This window comes from Notothenia rossii, assembly GCF_949606895.1.
Source record: "Notothenia rossii genome assembly, chromosome: 5".
In the NCBI taxonomy this organism is placed as follows: domain Eukaryota; kingdom Metazoa; phylum Chordata; class Actinopteri; order Perciformes; family Nototheniidae; genus Notothenia; species Notothenia rossii.
This window is the reverse complement of record NC_136903.1, coordinates 65,623,643-65,651,043: the sequence shown is the minus strand read 5'-3', so window position 1 is coordinate 65,651,043 and position 27,401 is coordinate 65,623,643. Positions and strand designations below refer to the sequence as shown.

Below are 27,401 nucleotides of genomic sequence, written 5' to 3'. Positions count from 1 at the left end.
CACATGTGGATGTTTTACTCCTTGTTAGACTGCTAAAAATAGAAAGGAAGCAGACAATAAAAAAAAGCAATATACTGTTGGAATACATCAATCAGCATGAATGGCATTATTCCATTATATTCCAAAAACAGCTTCAAAATTAAAGTAAAACACTAAATGCATTCAAAATCATTTGGAGAGCAATATACTGTTGGAATACATCAATCAGCATGAATGGCATTATTCCATTATATTCCAAAAACAGCTTCAAATGAAAGTAAAACACTCAAAGTGTTCTTAAAATCAACTTACTAAACATAAGACCATTGGGTTACATATGGGACTGCACAAATTCGCTTATAAGTTAAATGATAATGGAAAGGATAGACATTGCATTACATGAAGACACTTAATTAAAAAAAAATTGTATACTCACTCAACAACATGTTGTCATAGTAAATTAGGTATTGACAAAACTGTTTTTACCTCATTTGTCAGATATAATTTGAACCTGTTTAACGTAGGGCTGTGGGGCTCAGTCCATACTGCAAGGTCACTGGTTCAAGTCCCACAACGATCAAGTACTTCTGAGGTGCCCCCTGAGCAAGGCAACAATACAATTATCAGACTCTGATTAATTGGACAGGTATTGTACAAGGAATTCGACTTTGCTATCAATGTACTTACACAAAATTAGACATAACAACTACAGTGAAAAAGGGGACAACAGTGCAAATAAATAAAGTCCAGGATAGACAGGCCTTTTATAAACAAAAATTAGGTGATTTAAAAAATGTTATTAAAAAAAAATGAACAAAAACCACAATTACATTAAATTCTGCACACAAGTTAAGATTTATGCAAGTTTATAACAATACAAAACACAAATATTGAATGGATAATCTACAGTGCATGCATACATAATGGCCTCAATAATAACAGTAACACACTTCATTCTGCTGCATAGCTAAGTAGCCTACTTTTGATACTTTAAGTAGATTTAGCTGATAATACTGTAGTCATTCTTATGGTTTGAATGCAGGACTTTCATTTCTAGCTGCGTATTTTTTGTATCTCTGCTTTTATTTTGGTAAGGGATCTGAATACTCCCTCCCATGGCTTGCAGGCTTGGTGTGTGTCTAATGGGAAAGCCTCTCATTGGCTCCTTAGGAGGATGGGCCTGTATCGGGCACATCCCACTAAACATTGCGTCAGCTATAATATATGAAGCGTAACTGGCCTCTGCCTCCAGAGATCTGTTGCCGGACAAGGCGGTATTTCTTCGGCTGCCCTAACACCGACATCCTGGAAGACTTTACTCATGTGAAATGGTGAGATAGAGCTGAAGGACCCGCGACACAAACTGCACTACGCGGGAGAAACTCAAGCTGGTGCCCGGCTTTTTACAGAGAACCCCACACAAAAGACTTGACCCATTTCTCTTTAAAGAACACTCAACCGAACTTTGTGATTTCAACTGAGAAAAATAGCCTTCAACATTACACATTTCTGAGCAAAACCCACCGGAAGACGCCGAGGACGTCCCTCCATCGCCTTCAACTTTAACAAAAGACAAAGAATTCGAAGAATATCTCCCACTCATCGCAGCCATGGACTCAGGAAAGGTAATAACACACTGACTCAGTTCACTTCATGTAGCTTTAACATTGAAATCCAGTCAAACCGGTTCCATGTGTGTTTTTTTCTTAGCTCTGAGCTGTCAATGTTACCAAAGGGAACCATGAGTTCAGTGAGTTCACTATATTTTAACCCATTGAGGCACTTCCACGTGTGCCACCACCGAGAGACAAAAAGCAGCTAATGTTTATGTCATGTATTACGTCGTTCTGTATCCTTCTGTATCAACTAAAGGCGTGTTTGCGTATATAAAAGTAGGCAATTTTATTTTGGGCGCTTTTATGTTCTTTACTATACACTAAAGTAGACCAGTTCATCTCTGCACCCAAAAACAACCTTAAGTCGCTTTATCTTAAATAATGTTCCTTTTTATTTTTGCATCTAAAAATCAACAGTTTGTGAGCTTTGTTATATTTTCCTTTACGTCATAACTAAGGATGATTTTCTTGTCTCGCGTGTTTCCTGCGTAGTGTTGGTGTGATGAAGTATTATGTCACTTAGGGAAAAAAGGTCACAAGTTTACAAGAGCTATTTATACCCACGAGTAGGGATGGGTATCATTTGGATTTTATCGATACCAACACCGATAGGCTACTGCTTATCGATACCGGTATTTTTCGATACTCTTATCGATACTTTTCAATAATTTGGTGCTCAAAATTATAGACATGATCACAAGATGGTGAAGATTAAACAAGTCATTTTATTGTAATGTATTTGTATTTAATGTAACTTTTTCAATGTCATACCAAGCGCAGGTATGAGTCTTTGACAGTGCGTCTCTGGAAGGGGGGCGGTAATTAGGCAATAGTATGTCCATGTAAACATGACCATTATTCAGTTAAAACGAGACGCTGCGTGCGCACCTCCTAAACCGGAAGCTCCGGTGTTCGAGTTTAACTAGTTTTTTGAATTAACTTGTTTATAAACTGTGATCCGCCCAGGTGAAACTGTGATACGACTTCTGTGGCTATCTACCAGCGATCATGTTTAATATTAAGACTAAACACACATGTATCCCTTTTATAAATACGGTATACTGCAGAACTTATCCAGATAAGATGTGACTGTTAACTCGTTTTGCAAAGATTGCAGCAGACATGTCATTGCTGCATGTGCAGGGATATTTAGACTTTAAAATGCTGCTTGGTCATTCATTTTGGTCTCGGCAAACAATATTAGAAATCCTCTATTCTAACATAATATTCAGTGTGCATCGACATGAACATAACAAAAAACTTCATGCTGGACTCAAACCCGAGTCCCAACAGCGAAAATCACTCGAGCCCTACGCGTTATGATTGAGCTACGGATTAATACGACAAGTTAGATCACCACAGACCAGCTTCTTACATTAACATTGTTAAAAAGTTCCAGAAAAATGCAACCCGACCATCATTTATAATGTAAGCGAATTTATGTACACTTTAAGCCATATAATATACAATATAAATATTATAGTAGCCTAGGCATTTGCTTATAGGTAAATAGTATACTGACTGAGATCTGTATCAAGCCTCATTAAGACCCACCGAGATCAGATATCCTACTTTATCAGCCTGCCCTACATTATGTTGTGATAAGTGTTAATTTTACATATAAATGTATTCTAGTGCACACATAAAGTTCCAATATGCAAATCAGGCCATGTGTTTCGTTATGTAGTACTAGGTATAATCATCACCGACAGATGGAAAGACAACAATAACAAGGAATTAATATTAATATTACCAAGTTACACAGGAATAGATAAAACAAATATAAGAACAAAGATAAAAGCATACACGTTAAGATAGAAACGATGCTCACATGCAGTATAAAAATTATGAATATATGTGTTTGTAGTTCTCAACGTATGTGAGTATCCTCGTCATTTGGTATGTGTCGCTGTATCGATGCATAACGAAAGTTAACCAAGTAAACAGTCACATCTTATCTGGATAAGTGCTGCAAAGTTATACGGAATACACGTGTTTGTAGTCTTTCATATTAAACATGATCGCTGGTAGATAGCCACAGAAGTCGGATCACATTTTCGCCTGAGCGGATCACAGCTTACCACAGCTGAAGACTTCACGCTGCTTTCAAATTGTGAGTAAACAACGTGCGCTTCACTTGGAGGCTGTCTGAAGGTGTACACAGGTCTCAGATGGACTTGGTATCACATTAAGAACGATATTCAGTAATAAGTCTGGCAACAATAGCTGGTTTTAAATGATTTATTCGAGCTCACAATGTTTTGAATAGACATCCCCAGTCACCTCGTTTGTCTTGTTGTAGTCCTCGCTGTACGCGTCCGGATATCACCATGGTAACCACAACCTCACACACTGTTACTGAATGTGCATCAAAGTTTTCCTATGGAGCCAAATATACCAAAAGATGTATGTAAACGACAGAAGAAGCGATCGAAATTAAAAACACACAAACATAATATGTAGTTCTTAAGCAATACATCCAGCATCCTTTTATTACTTGATCAATCAATCAATCAATCAATCAATCACTAACCTAATCCAAACCTAGTATCAGCTGTACGCCGTGATGCAGTTATTCAGAAAGTAAACATGATTTATCTCGTGTTTGTTAACACTGTCTTTGTTCTTGTAGTCCCAGTTACAAAAACACACACACAGACACTGCACAGTGAAATATACTAAAAACGTCCCCCTTCTTTGATGTAAGACAAGTTTAATGCAGTGGGGCAGCCCAGACTGACATTGTGGTCAGAACGTGTTTCTGTAGCTGTCGCCAAAGAGCAAACTTTGCCTGTTCAGACCTTTCAGCTGGTCGGGGTCTGTTGAGGACGTGATGGGAACGGTCCTCTCCGTTCCCAGTTTCCACTGTGACACCGACACAACAGATTTCCACAGAGAGTGAGACTTGGCCGAGGGAATAAGCGGTTGCCAACCCTGGGGTGTTGAAGCCAAGTTGTCCCTCTCTTTCCCAGGCTCGTTGCTTCACTCCCTCTGTTGTGGCTTCCAGAATGGTTGAGCTGTTCTTTTGCAAGGCTGTAGTGAAAAAGCAGTTTAGCACAGGCTAATTAACATCTCGTGGACAGGATTTTCATACCTGGCTGGTACTTAGTATTGTGCCTTGTTATGTGTGGCATACACGTACATGGAAACTTTGACTCAAGTTGGTAAAAAAGCATTGTGTTGGAAGTGTCGGTTTCATTTCCGTCAAAGTGGCCCAGGTGCAGTGTAAGACGCTGTGGTATAAAAAATACAAACATGCTGTGTCTGTCACCGGTGGTTTCAGTAAGATGTCATGCCATTGATGTAACGTAGGCCATGTTATGAACCGTGCATTTGAACACTGTAGATGTTTAAATGATCACAACTTAATATTTATATGTAAAATGTGCAAGAATAAACCCATCTTATTTAGGAGTGGATACACATTGTGGGGCGGATACCACATTTTATTTTGTTACTTTAGTTAAAGTTGCGAGATAGGCCGTTTGGTATTAGCAGAGGTTGGCGCCCCCCATGCCCTTTTTAGTTTTAAGTATTTTTGTCTTGCTTTTCAATCTAACTATTTGAGTGCAGCTTTGTTCCAATTCTTACGCAATTGCCTGCTTCACCATGTAGTCATGCAATGCTAATGACCTCACATTGTTGGCCAAATAAGAGCTTTATTTTCAACAACAGTGAGCTCAAGTCAGTCTTCTTGTTTTCTTCGACAAAGAATGGATATTCTAATTGGGGACAAGCATACAGTTGACCTGCTGTGTTTGAAGGAAACAGCCACTAAACATTTTTTTCTAAGACAGACTTGACCGTGCAGGTATTTTGATTGGGAGTCAAGCCTCACATTGTACAGACCTAATTGCACAAGCTTAATTCCTCTCCATCTTGCGCCTTTCAGCCGTGTGCCAACTCTTGCCTTCTTAAGACAGTCCAGTAGATTTACTTTTGTCTGCATGACTTGCTCCCTTCAGTATGTCTTATAGTGTAACTGTCAGCCATGTTCTAATAAGGCTTAATGAGGCTCTGCTGCAAAGTTTTGATCAAGAGTTCTAGGAAGGTTTTAATTTAGATGAAAGACCGATTACATTTTATTCACTTTGCTGAGAAACTGGATAATTTTCTGCACACTGTACTGATCACTGTTCACAGAGAGAAAATGGTTGTATACAATAGTTAATTCACCGCCTATCTGTGTCTCTGGAATATTGACTTCTTCTTATTAATGTGCTACAGAATAAACCAACTTGTATTGATACAACAAACCATCAAAAATCCATATAAGCCGTCTCTTGTCTCTATGACATAAATCTAATATAAAATAGTACATTTGTTTATATGAGCCACACTAGCGTTTGTGAAAACATTCTTATCAGATCTCACTGTGACGGGCTGGAGCTTCACTGGCCCTGACGGATAAGGCTTTAAAACAGTATGTGCAGCGCATACAGATAAAAAAGCACCATTCAAAAATAAAGAAGAAATTCTGCAGGTCAAGTATGCAGTTTTACACGGTTTAAATAAAGGTTAATAATAAATAGGAGTTCCAGGATACTAAGACAATCCCATGGCACATATTCAAGTCTGTGTCATGTTGCATACTTGTTTGACATGCTAGGCGATTTTCATAGGCAAATGTGCCCATCCCTTTTACATTACATGTCACTTGTTAGACGCTTTTATCCAAAGCGACTAACTCAATACTGTGGGCAATCCCTACAGGAGCAATTTGGGGTGAAGTGTCTTTCCCAGGGACAAAACGACATGCTGACTGCAGTGGTGTTTGAACCTGTGGCCCCCTGATTTGAACATCAACGCACAACCCACTGCATCACACACCTCCCTTTTGAAATTATTTAATGATACATCATGTTTTCTGCCCATTTATTTAGTGACTTCAACATCACACAAGCAGTCTGTGTACACACATTATACACACACAAGAGCAATGACAATAATAGGACGGAGGAAACTGGTTTTCGCAAAACACCTAGTAAAGTAACTTGTTTAATATAAAGTGTTTCAAAGTATACAAAGATTTGCCTGAAAAATAGCATTTTAGGCCTAGAAAAACTTAGTTGTAAATTACTCATTGTATCACAGCTTTAGATGCATCGACAGCAGTGTCAAACAGTCTATGCCAATTAGGTTTAAAGATACATCCATCTACATTAAAGTACTGCTAATACATGTTTGGAAACGGACCCCACTGCCCAAGCATGAGGAGGCTTTAGTGCTGAACAGAGCTGAGGAGTGGAGGCGAGGACAGCGCTCCTTAGGTTTCCCACAGCTGTGTAACCTGAGACTGTGGAGGTGACAAACACAGGGGGACGTGACAGCATCAGCGTAGGCCATCACAAAGAATCCAGCTCATTCTGGCATGGAGGAAGTGAGCTGAGCCAAATTACTGCTTCTGCTTTAAAGCACCGCTCAATTCTAAGTAAAACCCTTGTTAAAGATAGACGTGAAGACTAACTTACAAAAAGGTAAAAGGAAATTCGGAGGAAAAAGTTTGACTATTTGTTTCCGGTTGGCTTCAAAAGAAGAAGTAAAGAAAAGTCAAAAAGTAAATAAATAAATGATTGTAATTGTTTTTTATTTGACTTTACGTTGGTTGTTTTCAACTTGTATAACTCAAATACAAATATACAAAAATAATAATTCATTATTTAGTCATTATTTTTGTAATAGTAACAAACTAAAGCAAGCCCTCAGCATAACCCTTTTAACAATCAGTATTTCAAGATGTATTTATCTTTTGCCACTGTATCACCACCGTAGATAAAATAGAGAAAACTAGCTCTCCCTCAACCAAGGCTGGACAAGGACCAAACATTGCTTTTGTATGTGTACTAAAGTAGCATATTTAATGCAGCACTTTGTTATAATGTAATATGTTAACATTGATGTACTGGTACATTTACTCAAATTAAAGATCTTTAAAGTTATATGTAAGTTGCCTACTTCAGTTTTGATTATTGTTCGCAGCACGCTTCCTTTTTTGTTGTGGTAAAACCTAACTTTTCCTTGAAAGAAGTGTTTAACCGCTATCGTTTTCTTTTTGAAGAATTTATCACACCTCTCTGTCAGAGCTTACTATCGCATTGGTGGTAAAAGGCTTGGTTTAAGCATAATCAGTTAAACAATGGTCTATATTAGCTGTCATAGTTGCACATATCCTTATCTAGATGAATCTTCTACTTAATGTCCTCATCATATTTTACTGTCATTAATCCAATATAATAATTTGTATGAGTTATTTAGAAAGGCTTGGCCTGGTCGATTGTGAGCTGGTGTGTATACAGTAAATGTTTGCACAGATCTTACATTTCCATCCTGCTGATTTCCAGGTGATAGAGTGCTTTATTATTTTTGCTCTCTTTCACTCCTGTTTACTGCAGGCAGTGTTTACCCAATAAGAGCAGATAGAGGCAGCGGTGCCTAGCAACCAGAGCTGCCATCAACAGTGTTAATGACTAGACAGAAAGGTTCCTCGCTGCAGGCCAACACCACTTTTTACTTGTCACATGCAAATAGGGCAGATTTGCATGGATGTTGTTCAGCTCTATGGTGCATTTAGATACAGCTTAGGCATGGAAGAAGAAAAGAGTTATTACATTCATAAGTCTCATGAACTCAACGTGTCAGATGTTTAAGTCTGACAAAGGACCATAAGACCCCCCCACAGGACACATTCCCAATGCGATTATGGACTTTCCCTTGTTATAGTCACTATTATATAAACCCCAAATCTTTAGAATCAAGACTGAAAATATCCGCAAATCTCTGTAAACCCCGTTAATTACAAGGCATTAATCACCCCTTTTTATTTTTCAATATGGCTTGTACTGATATTAAAAGTGATACTGACATGCTTTGTTTATATTGTATTTTAATAAAACAGGCTTTTTATAAATAATCCTCCTGTTGGGAAATATTTTGAGACTTCAGCAATCCTTATTTTGCCTTTTTTATGTCAAAATACCATCCTTCTAAGAAAGTGAAATCCTATTCCTGTAATCAGCTTTAAGTATGCATGTGGATTAGTGTGGTATGCAATGTAATGCCAGGCTTTTGAGACTAATTATCCATCATGTGCAAGTAAACCAATGCAGGAACTTCATTTAAAAAATGTAAACAACACTGAGAGCTGCAGCTGAGTCAAACATGCAAAAAAGGTAGCGAGCTGAAGAACAATCACCGGCGTTTGATCAAGGCTATTATCATGAAATAGTTGTTTTGGGTGTGACTTCATTGTTCCACTGGTGAGGAAGTCATGTTTTATTCTTCAGTTTCTGTACACAAAGAATTATATCCAACTCACCTACTTTCCTTTAAGATGGGAGCAGGGAATTTTTGCCTGAAGAAAGTCCCAAAACATTGGGATTTGTGTATTTTGAGTGAACACATTGGCCTATACAAACAGTATGTATTGACTGAGGCCAGGCAGAGGGACGTCTCTACGAAATATGGGTTAAAGGTAAAGATGTCACTGAGGGGTGGGATTAAACAAGCCTTCAGTGGACATTTTCTTCCAAATGGACGGACAGAATGTCTCTTGTATTTATGCAGCAAAAACTTGTTACTGTTTCTCGCTCGTTCTCTGATCAGCAGTGGCTTTACAGAATGTCGTCAGATCGGGTTGGTTTCCTCGTTGGCAACAAGACTCTTTGAATAGCCCGGCCCAAAAGGCTGAAAAAGGGTGTGTTTTTGCTCATAATACAGTTCCTGTCATAGCCTTGATTACACTGTTAACAAGGGTTCCTATTGGTTCTGCAGTGAAGGCGAGTCTTTATTGAAGTCACGGTTCACTTTTTTTAGCTCTCGATCCTCTTCATCATGCAGGAAATAAATACTTGTCCCCACAGAAAATGTGTTGACTCTTTGTCCCCATGCTGCCTCTGTCACCAGGCTTACTGCTGCTCTGTGTTATATTACAGAGGAGAATGCACAATAACTTCAAATAATTTCTGGGGATTGTCCTTTTAAACCTGGTGGGGTCGGTTCTTCTGGTTTGAGAGCTTACAGTTAATGAAAATGTAACCAGAGAATTAGCCTTAAGGTTAGAGACCGAGTCTTAAGGAAGGAATCCACTGTCTCCACTTCGAGCGATAGAATTACTAACAAAGAATTACTAACAAAGCACTTGTATACTAATAAAGGACTGGCTTATCTATAGCCAGCTGAGTAGCACTTGAAATGTTTGGCTCTATGAAACCTGATGTACTTATATGATTCTGTTTTCTTCAAGGTTGTATCTTCCTGGTCGAATGTACTTATTGTAAGTCGCTTTGGATAAAAGCGTCAGCTAAATGCAATTTAATGTAATGTAATGTACATGACCTGCCCCAGCCCCAAAGAGGAAACAGATTAAGTTAGATGCTAGCTGGTATACACAGTGGAGCATTTAGCAGCTTAAGAGTATCCCTCAGGAGTCGGTGCACCAAAACAGTAAACAGAGTTAACATGGACTCACATTAAGGTGGGCAGAAAACACAAGTACAAGTTCATTCTAATGTTGTTTTTAAAAAGCTGGATGTTAAAATGAGCGTGGCAACTCAAGTCTTTCCATATCAATTGTGAAGGTGATAATGTCAGTGATATGGTCCACGCTTGTTTCTGCTGTTATCCAGTGGGTAAATGTTTATATTTAGTATTTTAAAATGATTATATAGTATAAAGTATTGTGCTATAGATCAACATCCGGCAAGAAGATTATGCTTATTTGGGTTTGTTGGTTTTTTGTTTGTTGGATTAGTTGTTTTTTGAGAAAAAACTCTGGCCAATTTTCATGAAACTTATGGTGCATTTCCACTGCAGCGCGTAGCATGGTTTAAGCGTGCCGTGCCAAACCCAGCCCGTTATTTGTTGCGTTTCCATTAGGGGTAGTTCCGGCTAATGGATACTATTTCACAGTTTTTCTGGCTCTCCAAAATCCAGGTTCTTTCCGGGCTAAATAGGCTAAACTAGTGAGAGAATCGCTGGCAAGGGGGCTACAACTACAACAAGATGAACATATTTTACCGTGATTTAATTGTAATAAACGTTTCAAAATGATGCCGAAGTAACAACATACTGATACCGGTTAGTAAAAACCATGAATTAATGCTTTGACAAGTCTGCAGACAGACGGCAGGCGAAAAACCTTTTTTAAAATGCGTGTTTTCTGAATGGAGATTGGCTAAGCTCACGCAGTGTATGCTCCGACCGTCCACACTCACAACAACGGCCTATACAGACATAAATAAACCAGCGACTGTATTCACCATGACACAGACAGTCTGTGGTTTGTACCTGTTTAACTTTTGTCTAGTTTCTGAACAGATATGAGGAGCTGTGACCTCTGAGTGCTAACAGCTAATGGCTGTGTTGGTTTTCTGTGGTTCGCATTGAAGATGACGTCATGGCTCCGCCTACACCACGTTACTATAGTTACTACCCCAGTTCCTAAACTGTAATGGAAACGCAGCATAAAGTGAGCCTGGCCTACCAAGGCCTAACTATACTGTACTGAGCCGTGCGAGGCCCTGCAGTGGAAATGTGCCATTAGTGTAAGGTGTAGCATTTTTCAAGGAAAAAACAGTTATATTTTAGATTTTTTATATGTGGAAATGGACTTTGCATAGGTTTTTCTCATTTTGTGCTGTGATCTAACGTCTTTGTGGGTCAGAGGTACTCGTGGTGTCATTGGGCTGTGTCCATTTTCTTTCTGGTCTATAACCCCAATAACAGGTTTGACCCTTTGCAACAGCATGATTTGTGTCCTGACATTGTTTTATATGAAGATGTTTTATTTCTTCTTGTTTGTCTGCACATGATAAAGCGAGATTACGTCTACTCTTGTGAAGGTCGGCTCTTCTGTTGGCGAAACATAAGGAACCTATCTGGTGTGAATCATTGTGGAAATTGATTTGGTGTGAATCACAAGTGTAAACTTTAATCATCCACACATGATAACTGATGGTGTGGTGATAAAAGTTGGAAAACGTATTTATATTGATCTAGATTTTAATCTGATCTATGTGCACTTTTCGAGAGATAATTACACATTTGTGACGTACGTGTGTAATCATTGTTACTGTTTTCATAACGTTTTCAAAAAGTTCTCCTTTTGAATAATTCCGTTATACAGTTAGTAGAAGGAGAAGTGATAGCAGGTCTGAGTAAACACCGAAAAAGGTAAATTGTTCCTGGAGGCTGTTTTTTCTTTGTCTGTCTGAGAGAAGGAAGTAGACAGCAACATATTCTTGGTTTATTAACTTTTTGGTATGAGGACAATCTCTTCTAATCTACCAGGCTCTACTCTCAAGCAGCAAATGAATTCTGTAATAACAGGAGCAGGATCACAGACAATAACATGCTCACTGGGTCCAACCTGGACTTCTTCCAATAAGCAGGTTTATATCTGGATAACCCTGTGGGACCCCACTCAGACCAGACTAGAGTTTTTCTCAGCCCAAGCTCGCCCACAACTCTGTAAACATGCCTCAGGGAACAGGTGCCTGTCTGATTGTTGGCTGAATACATTTCTTCATCTCTTTAGGTATCATAATACATCTTTTGTGGCCAGTCCAATTTGACCATGTTGTTTAAAACGGACCAACATCTTCAAGATAGTTCAGGGCTTTTTTTACATTTTTGATTATACTTGTTTGCTTGCTTAGCTGACCAAGATGAACATTTTGTTAAGTCAGATATTTTCAGCCCACCTGAAGCCCAACCACACTTCAAAATAAGTGCAATACAGCAAGATAGTGAACACTTTGTTCCCAAAAATAAATTGGCATTAACTTAATGTTTTCGACTGATACAAGTTTCTAGATACGTCCATCGTATTATAGGAAATATGAACCAACACTAAGTCAAACTATTTGCACTCCTTGGACAAATAATTCATTTGTCAGGAGGTGTGTGGCGCAGTGGATTGTGCGTTGATGTTCGAATCAGGGGGTCACAGGTTCAAACCCCACTGCAGTCAGCATGTCGTTGTGTCCCTGGGCAAGACACTTCACCCCAAAGTGCTCCTGTGGGGATTGCCCACAGTATTGAGTTTGTAAGTCGCTCTGGATAAAAGCGTCTAACAAGTGACATGTTATTTAATTTGCTAACTGGGTAAAAAGTTGAATAACTGGTTAAGCTGGTCTGTCCTCTAACAAGTCTTTCTATTGTCTCTCAATCTTACAGCGAGTAACGCTCCCGCTGCTGATGGCTGTTGGAACAGCTGTGCTGGGATCACTGCAATTTGGCTACAACACCGGTGTCATCAACGCCCCTCAGAAGGTGAGCTAAGTGTCTGCAAGCATGATGTTCAAATAGTGTCTCCAAGAAGGTTTTACAGTGTATTTCAGCGTACAAATGTTACTGAGTTTTTAGTTTATGTATTGAGGATGCACCACTCCCAACTTTTCAGTCACACTATTGACACATGGACTTTGGGCATTGGCTGATGCCAAGTCAAGTTCTGATGCATTTCAAAGTGTTAAAGGTGCCCTATTATGCTGTTGTGGTTTTCCCTCTCCTGTAGTGTGTTCTTTATTTATTTTTGGGCATGGAAAGTGTCTGCAAAGGCTAAAATTCACCCCTGAGAGATTCTCTCCCCTACACAATTCCCCCCCCCCCCCCCGCCTTGCCTGAAGCGCCTCCATTGGACTCCATTGTTTACTTCCGTGACATAGTGACTCACTCTATGGCTTCTATTGGCTAGCGCCCCACACATTGTACGTGAGAGGCCAATGGGCGGGACATCTATAAAATAGACAAATATATATACATTTATTAAATTGTTATCTATTAAAACAATTGTAATATGTGTGGCTGTCAAATACGCAGGATATTTATCATTAGTACAGTAGATCCTTCTTCCTGATTATCCAGCCAGTGCTAGTTGTTCACTCACTTGTTAAATTGAAAACAGAAGGATTGAAAGTAGAGGGGGGAGGGGTGGGTTAATGGGTGAGATGATAATAGCTTTATTCAGGCCTATCAGGTCTAAGGACAGTTATATTAACAGACCTTTGAGTGGTTCTCGCTAAAAGAGTGTGTCCATGCCCAAAATCAGACCTCTGCTGAACCGCAACAGTCTTGAAAAAAGCTAGACAAGGAAACTCAGAGGAAATTAAATGAAGAAGAGAAGACAGTCACACAAAATCACTAAATCCATTGTAGGTTTTATTAGGTGCACCAAAGACACTCATTTCCTGGAGAATGTCATTACTACAATGAGAGTAAATACCTCTGTCTGGTTGGTTTGCGTTGGTCTGAACACGCCCCTCGGCTACACAGCTGTCTGTGCACAGTTCACAGGTGTGTCACCACACAGCCCAGAGCTCAGTCTGTCCTTTTCTTTTAACCTTTAACATTTCACTCCTCAGTGTGCTGTCACATTGATCTAGAGATCTCACTGCGACGACAGCCTGATTCTCATCTGCTCGTCCACTGTCATTACACTGACAAAAACATGGATGTGAAGGCCGCTTTGTTAATGAGGGCAGCTTTGATTAGTTGTCCATAAAAAGTGGGGAAACAGAGGATAGTTCACTCACTGTTTTTCTTTTCTCCTTCAGTCATAAAGAGCACAAGAAGTGGGCAGCACATGGTTAAAAGCGGATTTAAGGCATTGAGACATCTGTGCAAAAAAATGTGCAATCATTGAAGTGTGTGCAAACAATGAAACTCAATACCAGAAAGTCCTTTTGTAAACTTTGAGCATACAACAGTGCCCTTTGTGTTAGACAGCAACTAACTATCATAACATGTGGATACAATATGGATACATCTGCTAATATGCTTTTAGACTAATCAATGCACTTGGGTTCTTCTGTCTCTTTTTGTCTGAGTCCTATCAGACCAAAACTCTGAGATATTTAGTTAAATAAAGCAGATGAAAGCTAAAAAACATCACATTTCATGAACTTGGACCACGGATTGTTTGGTATTTTTGCACAAATAAAGTTTAAATTATGAATCGATTCTCAGAATAGAGGACCAATTTCTGCAGTGTCTTCATGCAGCTCAGCCCAGGAGCCTTGTGAGTTGCAGGGTGAGGGGCTGCAGATTGAGAGGGAGGCGGTGAATATGTGGACTGTTAAACAATGGGCTAGTGTCAACGTGCCCCCTTGGCTGTTCCTCCCCTTTCCCAATACTCAGCCTGGGTCTCACACACACACACACACACACACACACACACACACACACACACACACACACACACACACACACACACACACACACACACACACACACACACACACACACACACACACACACACACACACACACACACACACACACACACACACACACACACACACACACACAATCTCACACACGCACACAAAATCACACGCAGGAAAATAGTTACCCAACACAGGCTCCTAATCCTTCATTAGTTAATAACCCCTTAATAAGATATAACTCCACAAATAGAAGTTTTATATAGCAACATCACTTGAGATAATCACCAGCACCTCTCCCCTGTGTGCTCCAGTGTTTGATAACGGCTGCAGGGATGCTGCTGATGTGACGCAGGTCAGGCTGTGTGATTAGATAGGCTAATCTGCGGCTCCCTCCTCCTGCTGCATGCCGCAAAACCGATAATATCCTTGTTTGGGAATTTATAGATTTATTTTGTTAGCGCTTTTACAGGTGCTCAAAGTCGCTTTACAAAGATAGTGAAAAGAAAAGAAAAGAAAAGAACAACAAATAAATACAGTTAAAGTCAAATTTAAAATCAAGCAATACAAAAACAATCACACATTAGAAGCCAGATTGAAGAGGTGAGTTTTTGTGAGTGTTTTGAAGCTGGTGAGGTCGGTGCAGTCTCTGATGGGTTGTGGGAGTGAGTTCCAGAGGGTGGGGGCAGCGACGGAGAAGGCTCTGTCCCCCCAGGTCCGGTGACTGATGCGGGCGGGGATGGATAGGAGGTTGGCTTCTGATGATCGGAGGCAGCGGGAAGGGGTGTGGTGGTGTAGCAGGTCTGTGAGGTAGGGGGGGGAGCCTGGTTGTTGAGGGCTTTGTGAGTTATGACCAGAAGTTTGAAGTCGGTTCTCTTATAGATGTTCATGCCATACCTGGTTGCCCCCCTAAAGTAATACATATCTAAAATACTGCTACTAAAATATTGCTTCCTGTTGGCTAGATCATTTTTGAAGAGTTACTTCAAATTCAAGTTCAAACATTCCAAACTACCCAAGATACTAGGGAACCAAACTATGTTCTTATCTTCCCCGTTGACTTGTTTCTAAGTGTTCACAAAAGATTATTTACCTTACCTCAAAAGACATTTTATTTCACCCTGTGCATGATGGGAAACAGCTGACTGCTGGTAGCTGACTGTATGAATAGGCAGCTTGTTTAATTGTGTGCTGAGAGCCAGCTGGTGGGTTAGAGTGCACAGTCTATTAAGAGAAACTTAGGAACTGCACGCAAAATAATAATGTAACTTATCAAGATTAGCTGTTGAAGTTAGTAATAGTGGCATGGTAGTCTTGGCTTGTTAATAACACTGATTGACAGTTTCACTTTACTTTCAATAGATGTTGACTTCTAAAATCTAGCTTGCTATAAAAGTGATGGTCTAGGACTGCCCTGTTACTGTCAATAGAGGTTGTTTACCCTCAACAGAATTTGTTCCTTTTGTTTATTGTTGAAAAGCCAAACTAAACAGTAAACACATAAAACATCCAAGAGGGCTGAATACTTTTTCATAGGCGGTAAATTCATGATTTCAGATTGATTTACTTTCACTAGCCTGCCTTGCAAAAAGTGAAAGAAGAAGTACTAACCATCAGAAAATGAAAACACAAAATCAAATGCAAGAACTGTCAAATTCTACGTCTCTAAATCTACTTGGCTATATTAAAAGTTCTTAAAGATGTAAAAACCAAGAGCTCTTCTAAATAAAGACACTTTTAAAGAGAACATGGGTACAGTACGTTATGAAATAGTTCTCGTATCACTAAGCAAGGTCTTGTGAGTGTAAGTTGATAGATATGACCTGAGGCTTGTGTCAAGATTGTGTCATCCCATATGTAAGCTTCCACCAGAGGAAAACCAATTACAAATGATAGCGTAACTATTCCTACCTCTTTGGTAAGGACACTGCTGAGCTATAATTTCCACCAGCCCACATAGCGCTCTATTACATGAAGAGCTCTGGTATAGGGTTTCAAAATATACAAATTTAGGTGTTTTCAGATCCTACACTTACTCAAGTAAAAGTACTGATCGATCACTGTCAAAATAATCAACCATAAGTCAAAGTCCTGGATTCAAAACACTACTTAAGTAAAGTCTAATTCTCGTTGGTAGTGTTTTACTGTTTAGATAGAGATTTCTGAATATGTTTTACTGCTAAAGTTAAGTTTACGTTACATTTCAACTTCTGCAACTTCTGTTTAAGGTCATGCCCATTCTTTTTGTAGGTACTTTTGTTGATTTCATCACAGCCTTGCATCATATTCTATAAGAGCATCTTATGTTTTTAGAGCTGCTGTCCTGTGAGAACCACAGTCAGCTCCTTTTTTAGCTTTCTGTTTGTTATCCAAGAGGGTCTTTAAATAGTTTATCCATCCTCAGAAGAATTTGATTTTTCTCAACCCATGAAGGAACACTATTTTCCTAATCCCCTTATTTTAGGGACTAAAGCTGTCAGATAAATGTGGTGGAGTGAAAAAATAACAATGTTTGCCTCTGAGATTCAATGGAGTAGAAGAATAAAGTTAGTATTGCATGAAATGGAGACACTCTAGTTTGAACTGAAGTAAATTTACTCAGTTACAGATTTAACACGATCGCAGAGGCACATGACGGAGCTGGAGCTGACTCTGGTAACCAGAGTGTTGGTGATGGGGGTCTGGGACATGAAGTCACAGATTTACAGCGGTTGCAGACAGGGGTGGTGACCTATCTGAATCATACGGGATGTCAGCGGGACCCACACACAAACACACAGAGGATCTTAATCCAATGGCTGGCCTGGGCGTGTTTGTCAACATTGCCGTCTATGATGACGAATATGGAGGAAGGAGGGGAGGGGAACTGAAATCTGACACTTTGAGGAGGCTGGTTAACTTCCTTGTTGCCAGGAAATGATAATGATCTGGTCACACATTAACTTCTCAACTGGTCACACATTAACTTCTCAACTGTCTCTATGTATTGGCCCAAACAAAAGGAAAACATAAGCAGCGTTCCTAAAAATAACTATTACTATTTTAAAAATGATTTAAAAAAACAATCAGTTATGTAAACCAAAGACCTTTTAATATCTGAAAGCACATGAGCTGGTTGTGGGAGAAAAACTGTTTGCAACGACAGCTTCATAATAATAATATTTAACATTTATTTGTATCCTTTTGCAGATCATTGAGAAGTTTATCAATGAGACGTGGTCTGAACGCTACCAGGAGCCCATCACCAAGGGCTCCCTAACGGCTATCTGGTCCATCGCCGTCGCCATCTTCTCTGTTGGTGGCATCGTTGGCTCATTCTCTGTCGGACTCTTTGTCAACCGATTTGGAAGGTAAAAAGAAAACATGTGTATTGCTTGTCTTTGGCTTTTCTAATTGACAGAGACTGTGCTGGCTTTATTTTCTCTGTAAAAGCAATAAGAAAATAAGTAAGACTGACTTAAATCACTTATCACTCCAGGATCAATTCATATTAAAGTGTCTGCAGACACGATTGATAAACTCAAAAACACAAATCATAAGAAAAAAAGAATCACAAAAGACGCATTACGGATAAAATGTCGGAACACTTTCTGAGCTTTACAAAAATATAATAAAAACAGATAATTCCTAAATGTATATTGTGCTGAAATGCATAAAAATTCAAAAATATAATTTTAGCATGCAAATCTGTTAGTGTCAGTTTAATAGCATTAGGTATCTGAACCATAGACTTTTAGAAGTTGACCTCTCAATCACAATGATGGTATTTTCTAACCCTGACCTTAACATATGTTGCTTTATTGTCTACTTTTACCAAAACTGAAACATATGTTTTAAATGAACTCCATGCTGTATTGAAGTACTGTTGGAAGCAGTGTTAGATACCATGGAATCATTAGGAAAATAGTGAAAAGAAGTAGGGTCATTTTCTCATAGACTTCTATGAAATCTGACTTTATTTGTAACCATTGGTCGCCCCCTGCTGGCTATAAGAGCAAATGCAGGTTCAGGCACTTAACCATCAGCTTCTCTTTCCAAGCACACACGTTGCTGCTTGCTCTGATTATAATTTGCTGTATGCATTTTGTTCTGCAGGAGGAACTCTATGCTCATGGCCAACAGTCTGGCCTTCCTCTCTGCCATTCTGATGGGCTTTTCGAAGATGGCGAGCTCCTGGGAAATGCTGATCGCTGGTCGTTTTGTGGTGGGCCTGTACTCCGGCCTCACCACAGGCTTCGTGCCCATGTATGTGGGTGAGGTTTCCCCCACAGCGCTACGAGGAGCCATGGGCACCTTACACCAGCTGGGAATTGTCCTCGGCATCCTCATTGCACAGGTCAGTGGAAGTTAATTGTTGCAGTATTTTTATTTTAACACTGTAACATAGATGGAAGTCCAGTGCTGACCCCATAAGATAAAAATGCAATATTTGTGCATCCCACTGTGTATTTGTTATGCTTTTATATTAGGTTCATTGTGTTATGCGTGTCTGTGTTGAATTCAGGTGTTTGGACTAGAGTCCATATTGGGCAACGACGACCTGTGGCCCCTGCTCCTGGGCTTCATCGTCGTCCCCGCTGTGCTGCAGTGCATCCTGCTGCCTCTCTGCCCCAAGAGCCCCCGTTTCCTGCTCATCAACAACAACGAAGAGAACAAGGCCAAAAATGGTGAGTTCACAAACAATCTACAAGTGCTGTGCTTTTAAAACATGGAAAAGCTATTAACACTGCAAATACTGCAAGTTAAAACATGGCAGACAATACAACCATAAATAAAATAGATGAGTATCAATTAGACCGTATTTGCTAATTATTAACAGAATGTAAACAGGAATTTGCTAAATATGCATAATAAAAAGTACAAATATTTAAATAGGAAAGTAAAAAATGTTCAAAAGGAAATGAGCTGAACTGGTGAATAGGGAAACATTGCAGCTTGTGGAGATAACGACCTGTGTTCTCTGTGCACATTTCAGTGTTGAAGAAGCTCAGAGGCACCTCGGATGTGAGCTCTGACATGCAGGAGATGAAGGAGGAGAGCCGGCAGATGATGAGGGAGAAGAAGGTGACCATCCCGGAGCTTTTCCGCTCACACCTCTACCGCCAGCCCCTCCTGGTTGCTGTCATCCTGCAGCTGTCCCAGCAGCTGTCTGGCATCAACGCTGTGAGTGTGCACGCTTAGACATTATCCCACCGATCACTCTGATGACTGTCATTGAAATCTGATGGAAAGACACAAAAGAAACTTCACTGACCTGCTTTTTCCAATGTACTCGGTTCACTTTCACATTAACGCTACATCAGAAACAGAAAAAGATATCCTGAACGTACCTAAGACGAGACTTTCATGTTGAAATGTTTTGGTTGCCCCATTTTCTAGATATTCTACTACTCCACTCGTATCTTTGAGAAAGCCGGAGTTGAGCAGCCTGTCTACGCCACGATTGGAGCCGGAGTCGTTAACACAGCTTTCACTGTGGTGTCGGTGAGTACAGAGTGAAGCCTTACAATTTGAAGTAAAACCCCCATAAATAATAGTTAAGATAATAACTTTCAAGGTTGTTTTTGGACATATTAGAAACGGAATTGGTCAATACCGTTATGTTTTGGCATTTCAAAAAATCTCTTTAATGCAAAGGTATTTTTGAGCACCGCTGTTTTTTGTTTCTAGAGCAGCCTTGTTGAACTAATTATAGGTTGTAAATGTATCACTTTATAGCTCTGCAGTGAGAGATTCCTCATCTTATTTGTTATCATCTTTTTTTCTGTGTAGCTGTTTGTTGTGGAGCGTGCAGGACGTCGCTCTCTGCACCTGCTGGGGCTGATTGGAATGGCCGGATCTGCCGTCCTAATGACCATTGCCTTGGCTCTGTTGGTACGTTTCTCTTAAATCCATAAGAAAATGTATCTGTCATGATTCCTCTCGAGTAGCTACCTGCAACTAACCTCCCTCTTGTCCTCTGTTCTTTTAGGAGCAGCTCAAATGGATGTCATATCTGAGCATCGTGGCCATTTTCTCCTTTGTGGCATTCTTTGAGATCGGACCAGGCCCAATCCCTTGGTTCATCGTGGCAGAGTTGTTCTCGCAGGGCCCCCGGCCGGCAGCCATGGCTGTAGCTGGTTTTTCCAACTGGACTGCTAACTTCATAGTGGGAATGACCTTCCAGTATGTAGAGGTGAGAAACTAAAATTATAACTGGTATTTGTGTTTCTGAGGTTACAATTACACCACAATTCCAGGAAGGTTGGTGTTAATTATAAAAGCCACTAGATGCATAGCTATACACAGGATGAGCTTCAATCATCAATATCAAAACTCAAACCCTCCAACCGGGGTTTCCCTTGCTCCCCTCTATTGGCTACAGAATACCAATGGCACAGAAAAATATAAAAGTATTGTTTTTTTCTTATTGCCATTAATTAGACAACAAACTCTAGCAATCTTAAAGGTAGGGTAGGTAAGAATGGAGAAACCAGCTTGAGTGCGCTAGAATTTGAAAATACACAACCGGAAAAAATCTCCCCCTTCCTTCAGACTTCCTTACAGAGCCCCTCCTCCAACACACACGAACGCGCACTGACCAATGAGGCCAAGAGATAAGTTTGTGCACAGATGGAAGGCTGACAGGCAGGTAGGCCATCCAGTTATTTTAGCCGGGCCGGCTAAAATGATTGGTCGTGCTTTTTACAGCGCTACGGCTTCCACAGATTTTTTATGTATTTATTGTCAAAGCATTTAATGTATTCATTGCTATCGGGATGTTAAGAGCATTCCATGGAATATAACAAAAAGTGTTTCTGAAGTGAACTACCAACCCCACCTTTAAGTATTATAGCATAGGCGTTACACCATAGTTATGAATGCATTGACTGTACAACTGTGAGATCTTTGTTCCGTCAATGTGATGTTTTTATCTTTTGGACATGTGTTTACATATTCCCTCCTCGACAATGCAAACAACTTTATTATATTCAAGTTAAGTTGAATTTACAAGAATACCTAATTTACGAGCAAATGTAGTACATTTGGATTTGCTAACTATCTTTTAAAATCTTTATACATTCTTAATGTCAGATTTACTGAGCACTGACCCACTGACTCACTAAATAATTGCCTCCCCTCTCCTCTCATCTCTCTTCACAGGAACTGTGCGGCCCCTACGTGTTTGTCATCTTCACGGTGCTCCTTCTCTGCTTCTTCGTCTTCACCTACTTCAAAGTGCCGGAGACCAAGGGCCGGACATTTGACGAGATCTCAGCCGGCTTCCGTCAGACGTCCGCCTCGGGGGCAGAGAAGCACTCGCCGGAGGAGCTCAACAGCCTGGGAGCAGATTCTCAGCTCTGAGGGACTGATTTCAACTTCTAAAAATAGAAAAGCTCTTTCTCAGACCGAGGAGGGACGAGAAGGCTAACTAGAAGTAGACATATCCATTGGTAGAATAATTTTCACGCTGTCACCACATTTCGGGCGTCAAACACCACGTAACACAGCACAGCCCTGTGAGATTCTCAGAAATGACGTCCTCCGCCGCCCCTTACACAAGAAGAAACAACAACTCGATGGGCACTGTGTCGCCTGATGCGGGGAGAGGAGTTGAGGATAGATTGGTTTTAATATTTTAAAAGAAGGAAAAGGAGTGTCTGCATCAATCAACCCTTTTTTAATCTTTTTTTCACTGAATTTATACCTGATGTGTGCTTATGCTCTGTTCTTTTTAGCTTGTTACCATACAGTCAGTTTGTCTTTCTGCAGTTTTAAAAATGCTGCGGCTGTAGAGATCAGTTCACTGTGCAAAATACTTGTTTCTATCAATCCTACTGTAATGCTTGATCACTGTTGACTCTAGCACTGTTGACGCTGCACTGTTCGACTTTGTCTCTCCCCACCAGAGGGGGCACTGTCTCAATGCTCCGCTGATGAGGAATAAGTTATTTGTACCTCTTTAAGTTACTGAGTGAGTACACAAACGTGTGAAAGACATGTGACATGTCATTGTATTGCTGTGAGGAGTTAGTCTTCTGTATGAAATGTATTCGACTAATGGTAACATTCCACATATTTTACCTTTTTGTTACTTATGTAGACAACATTTTACTTTAAATAAGGTCATGAAGAAATAACTATATATATATATATATATATATATATATATATATAAAAAAAGAAAATCTTATACCATTCATGTATTTTTACACCATTCCTTTTCAAGAGAACATTTGTTTAAATTAATATTGACTTACAAAAAAAGGAACATTATCTACACAGATCAGTACTGGAGTGCTGCACTTTTTTTCCATCCATCTTATCTTGTGACACACTCACAATCAGCAGACACAAAGCCAAAAGTCAGTTGTAAAGATGCAGAACCTGTGAGATAAAGTGCCCTTTTTTAATAATCGCGCCTCCTTTGCCTTCAACCTTTCAGCCTTATCACTTTGGAGCAGTGTCAGGTCAGCTGGGCCCGATCCAGATTGAGAGCTCCTGTCATCGGACGATCATCACTTGAAGTATTTTTGAGTTGAGATAATCTGGAGAGCTTCCGAAGTCTGATTAATTGGCTTGAGAGCTGCCTTAATCTTTTCACACAAACAAAAATGGGGACCAAAAATAAATGTGGTCAATTTGGAAGGTTTTCCGTTATCCTGAGAGGGCTCGTCACCCCCCCCCCCCCCCCCCTCCCTCCCCCCCGTGTGCTCCCTAAAGCCCATTATGTGTTATAGGAGGCGGACACATTGTTGTGTCGTTGCTAAGGCTTGTCACTGGTCTTTCACTGTTATTCTGCAGTGCTGTCAGCTCTTTCTCTCTTCGGGGTGTTTACTGCACTGTACAACAGTAGCTGATGGAAAATGAACTCTGTAGTTTGGCTCATTGTGCCGAGCTGTTCAAGTCACTGTCTACGACTCCTGTATCAATTGTTGAACCTCTTTTCTTTCCATGCCTTGTTTGAGGAAAGTCACCCTTTTAGCAGCACTTTATTATTCACAGTGATATTTCTTTGTTGAAGCAAATACTTTATAGTTGTTTCTATTTTTTATTTTTAACTCACTGTGTGGGATCTTTGTTACTGAAGAGACTGAAGTACTGCTGATGTATTAGCTGTTGTTTTTTAAATGGAAATGTGTGAAAAAGTATCAGATTATTAACAATCTTGTATTAAGCACATCCAGGTGTGTAAACACTCACACACACACATACAGGTCAGCTTGGACTAAACATGGTAATATTCATAGTCTAATAATAACTTTGATCCAAATCCAACCCAATAGTCCAACATATACATTTTAATCATTCCATTATTGGTTGTTAAGTATTGTATATAGTATATCTTTATAGTATATCTTTATAGTATATCTTTTGTCATTCGATGGGTCACCCCACACACCCTGGTAGAACACTAACATCCACTCTCTTTGCCTTTGTGTGGCTTTAACATATCATCACCAGCAAAAATCATGTACTTGCAGTACAGGATGAACCTCCCCACAGATTGTTCTGCTACAAATATTGAAACTGTATTTTATGTAAATAGATTCACAATTCTGCTGGGGCATTTGATTTTTAATTTAGCCTTTGAAATCTTCTGTTTGGTGGTCTAAGCACACAACTTGATGTGAATATGAAAAAAACTAGAGCATCACACACTCCAAATCCATACACATATTTAACTTTTAGAACGTTTTTGATAGATTTATTAATTATTAGTATTATAGGTCTCTACAAGCAGTTAGCTTCCATACTACTGTTTGATTTTACACCTAAAAACATGTTGTGGTCTAAAAATACCGTAATCATTTTAATTTAGATTTGACATTAGTAAGGATTGTGTTAATGAGACACATTCAGTAGTGTATTCAATTTAGCACAGAGAGCATATTCTAATGTTTGTAATAATACAAAAATAATCTGTGTCTATGGTTTTTAAGAACGTGAGCTTCTGTTGGAATAATGTATTGTGAAGGAAGATGTTCGAATGGTTTTACAGTCATGTGAAAGTGGTGATGCTAAATAAAAGAAACCATGAATACAGTTTTTTTATTTATTTTGTCGCTTTTGTTTAATTTCAACCTGCAGTAACGGTTTGTTCCACTTGGGGGCAGCAGAGGAAGCTGTTAGCACAATGCTGACATATCATCAACTAAGGATATTGACATGGTCAAAATGTTAGCAAATTGTTGCTTATTTAAACCTTTCAGATGGAAACACTTTGATCTTTCACTGCTTAATGCTCCTCTTAACAGTCAGTCACCCTGTTGATCCTGAGCAGGTGGTTTACATTGAAAACAGTCACCTGCTATACAGTATACAGCCATGATGCGGTTAACAGTGGTGTGGCTAGTGCTTTATCTTCTCATACTGCCTGTTCTGCAGCACCTCGTTTCACCCTCTGTCTAAAACCAGAGCCCAGTTTGCTCTGACGGTTAGCTGGCCAGCTCTGTTATGATTGGTCGACCGCTTAGTGATATGTCGGAATTGTCCAGCCCTTTAGCCTATCACGTACAATGCGTTGGAGTCCTAGCCAATAGAAGTGCAAGTCTAACATAGTGAGGTCACTATATTACGGAAGTGAACGAAGGAGTCCGATAGAGGTGTCTCAGGCAGGGGGGGGAGTGTGTGGGAGAGAAACTCAGTCTTGAGGGGAACATGGGATTTGGTCCTTTGAAGAACCTTTGCATGCACAAAAACCTATATAACACAGCAAAGGGAAAACCCTTTAAAATGTGTGGTGCACATCGCAAGGCCTACAATCAAATACATTGTAATTATTTGTTGACTATCTGAGTGACCAGATGTGATCCCCTGGCTTCAGACTCTGAAAATATTACCTGATCCCAGAATGAGTAATATATAGAATCAATCCAATATATATATATATATATATATATATATATATATATATATATATATATATATATATATATATATATATATAAACAGCATTTGCCAAAATCCCTGTCTGTAGCTACAAAATAAAAGAAATCCCATTCCCTTTCATCTATTGCACAACAGTTATGACACTGGAGGATGTGTTAAGGTTCATTCAAGCACACCTGTACAGAATACTGTAGAGCGGTCAGTGTCAAGAAAATGAGCTCATGTCAACCTGCATGGATGATCTTCAGGTGAACCAGATTGTAGGTCATCATCACAGGCACATGCTTCACTTCACTCATGTCCTCCAGCTGTCTTTAAAGTGAAGGATCTCATCACCTCATCACGGACAGCTGTTCAATCTCAGCACCATTACCTCTTTACATTAATCTGATGCCCTCTGTCTCTCTCTTTGTAAGTAAGTAAGTTATATGTAAGCTTGTATATAATTCAAATAGCTTTTTGAGCATATACAGTACATTGCCAAAGCATTGTATTACATCAAACACCTATACATATACATTTGGAATATATTGTGTTCATTTATATTTTGAACATACAGAAGAGGATCAGGGCAACATGTGACATTTTCTGACCAAAACTGAATTTCTGAGTTCTGAGAGAAAAGTAAGAATTCTGGCATGTGATCAAATTGTTAAAATAAACTATTATAACTTACATTTTAGGTTAATTTCCAGGGACAATGACAGTAGGCCAATGTTATAATCCAGCATCAACCAGCGTTCTGGTCCCAGCTGTGTGCATCACTTTTTACTGTCCCCGTTCCCGTTGGGTTTTGAGCTTCTTGCTGAATTTGGTCAATTCAGCCCTTTTAATGAACACTGCACATGTTTCGTCAAGTTGCTGAAGATGTTGATTCATTTGTATGTGATTTGGCACATTTGTGCTTTTTTATTGCATTGTTTTTTAAACTGCTGCATGTGCATTTCTCCTAATGGAAGCTCTCTGGGCCGCTGTAGCACGTTTGCACCTGTGGCCCACCATACTAATCCTCTTCCTTATGAACAAACGCAGAATAATGTGTTTTCTTTACAAGTAAAACAATGTGTTTTTTTTTTTACATGAATGATTACATTCAGCTAAAACACACCACAGCCAACCCCCGTTTCCCTTTCTTGACCTGGTTGATCCATTTCAAAACAGAAAGATGACAGCAGAAATGTACTCTTTTTTTCTTTCGGTTTTTTCTTTCTTCCTCTTTTTCTATCTCTCCAGAGCAGCAACTGAACACCTGCAAACATAAACTGGAACAAGTATCCATCATCTGTGACCTTTGGCGTTTAAACTGTTGACAAAAATCATTTTAGCAGCAGCAAGCGAACACACATAAAACATTCTGCAGTCGGAATTATAAGCACTTCTCAAGGTCGCTGAGAGAAATAATAGTGACTAATGAGATACAGGAGAGGCCCAGGCAAGTGCAATCATATGTTTGATCAGGCGCTGGCACATGAGGGTGTGTAACCAGACATCCTGAAGCTCCAGGGTGGAACAAATCAGAGATGCCTTCAACAAGGTGTAGCTTTAACATATCCTTCCTCCTACATATGAATCCCTTTGCTTGATGGATCAACCAGTTCAACGCCATGTTTGCTGTTAAATATGAATGTGACGTTACTTCATGTCCTGCCACTATTGATTTTAGCGAGCAAATGAGAATCCCCATGGGAAGAGTACACAAGGTCAGTCCACCCCTATTTAAAAAAAGCAAATTCTTGCATGTGTTATTGTGGTTTGATTCTCTAATCCTATG

General features: G+C 39.7%; 1 protein-coding gene across 1 annotated transcript; it reads left to right on the top strand.

The window, feature by feature from the left end:
• The first annotated feature begins 1,212 nt into the window (after positions 1 to 1,212).
• On the top strand, positions 1,213 to 24,784 carry slc2a1b (solute carrier family 2 member 1b). The gene is made up of 10 exons (XM_079682508.1): positions 1,213 to 1,604; positions 12,771 to 12,866; positions 17,948 to 18,108; positions 18,854 to 19,094; positions 19,263 to 19,425; positions 19,734 to 19,921; positions 20,138 to 20,242; positions 20,531 to 20,632; positions 20,730 to 20,933; positions 21,902 to 24,784. The coding sequence occupies exons 1-10, from the start codon at positions 1,590 to 1,592 to the stop codon at positions 22,100 to 22,102; spliced, it is 1,476 nt and encodes a 491-aa protein (XP_079538634.1). The 5' UTR covers positions 1,213 to 1,589; the 3' UTR covers positions 22,103 to 24,784.
• Positions 24,785 to 27,401: the final 2,617 nt, after the last annotated feature.

Bases quoted from the DNA above. Each gene is read 5' to 3' on its own strand.
- slc2a1b (XM_079682508.1), top strand. The intron at 12,867-17,947 runs GTGAGCTAAGTG...ATCCTTTTGCAG, and splicing joins TCATCAACGCCCCTCAGAAG to ATCATTGAGAAGTTTATCAA. The intron at 20,243-20,530 runs GTGAGTACAGAG...TTTTCTGTGTAG, and splicing joins CAGCTTTCACTGTGGTGTCG to CTGTTTGTTGTGGAGCGTGC.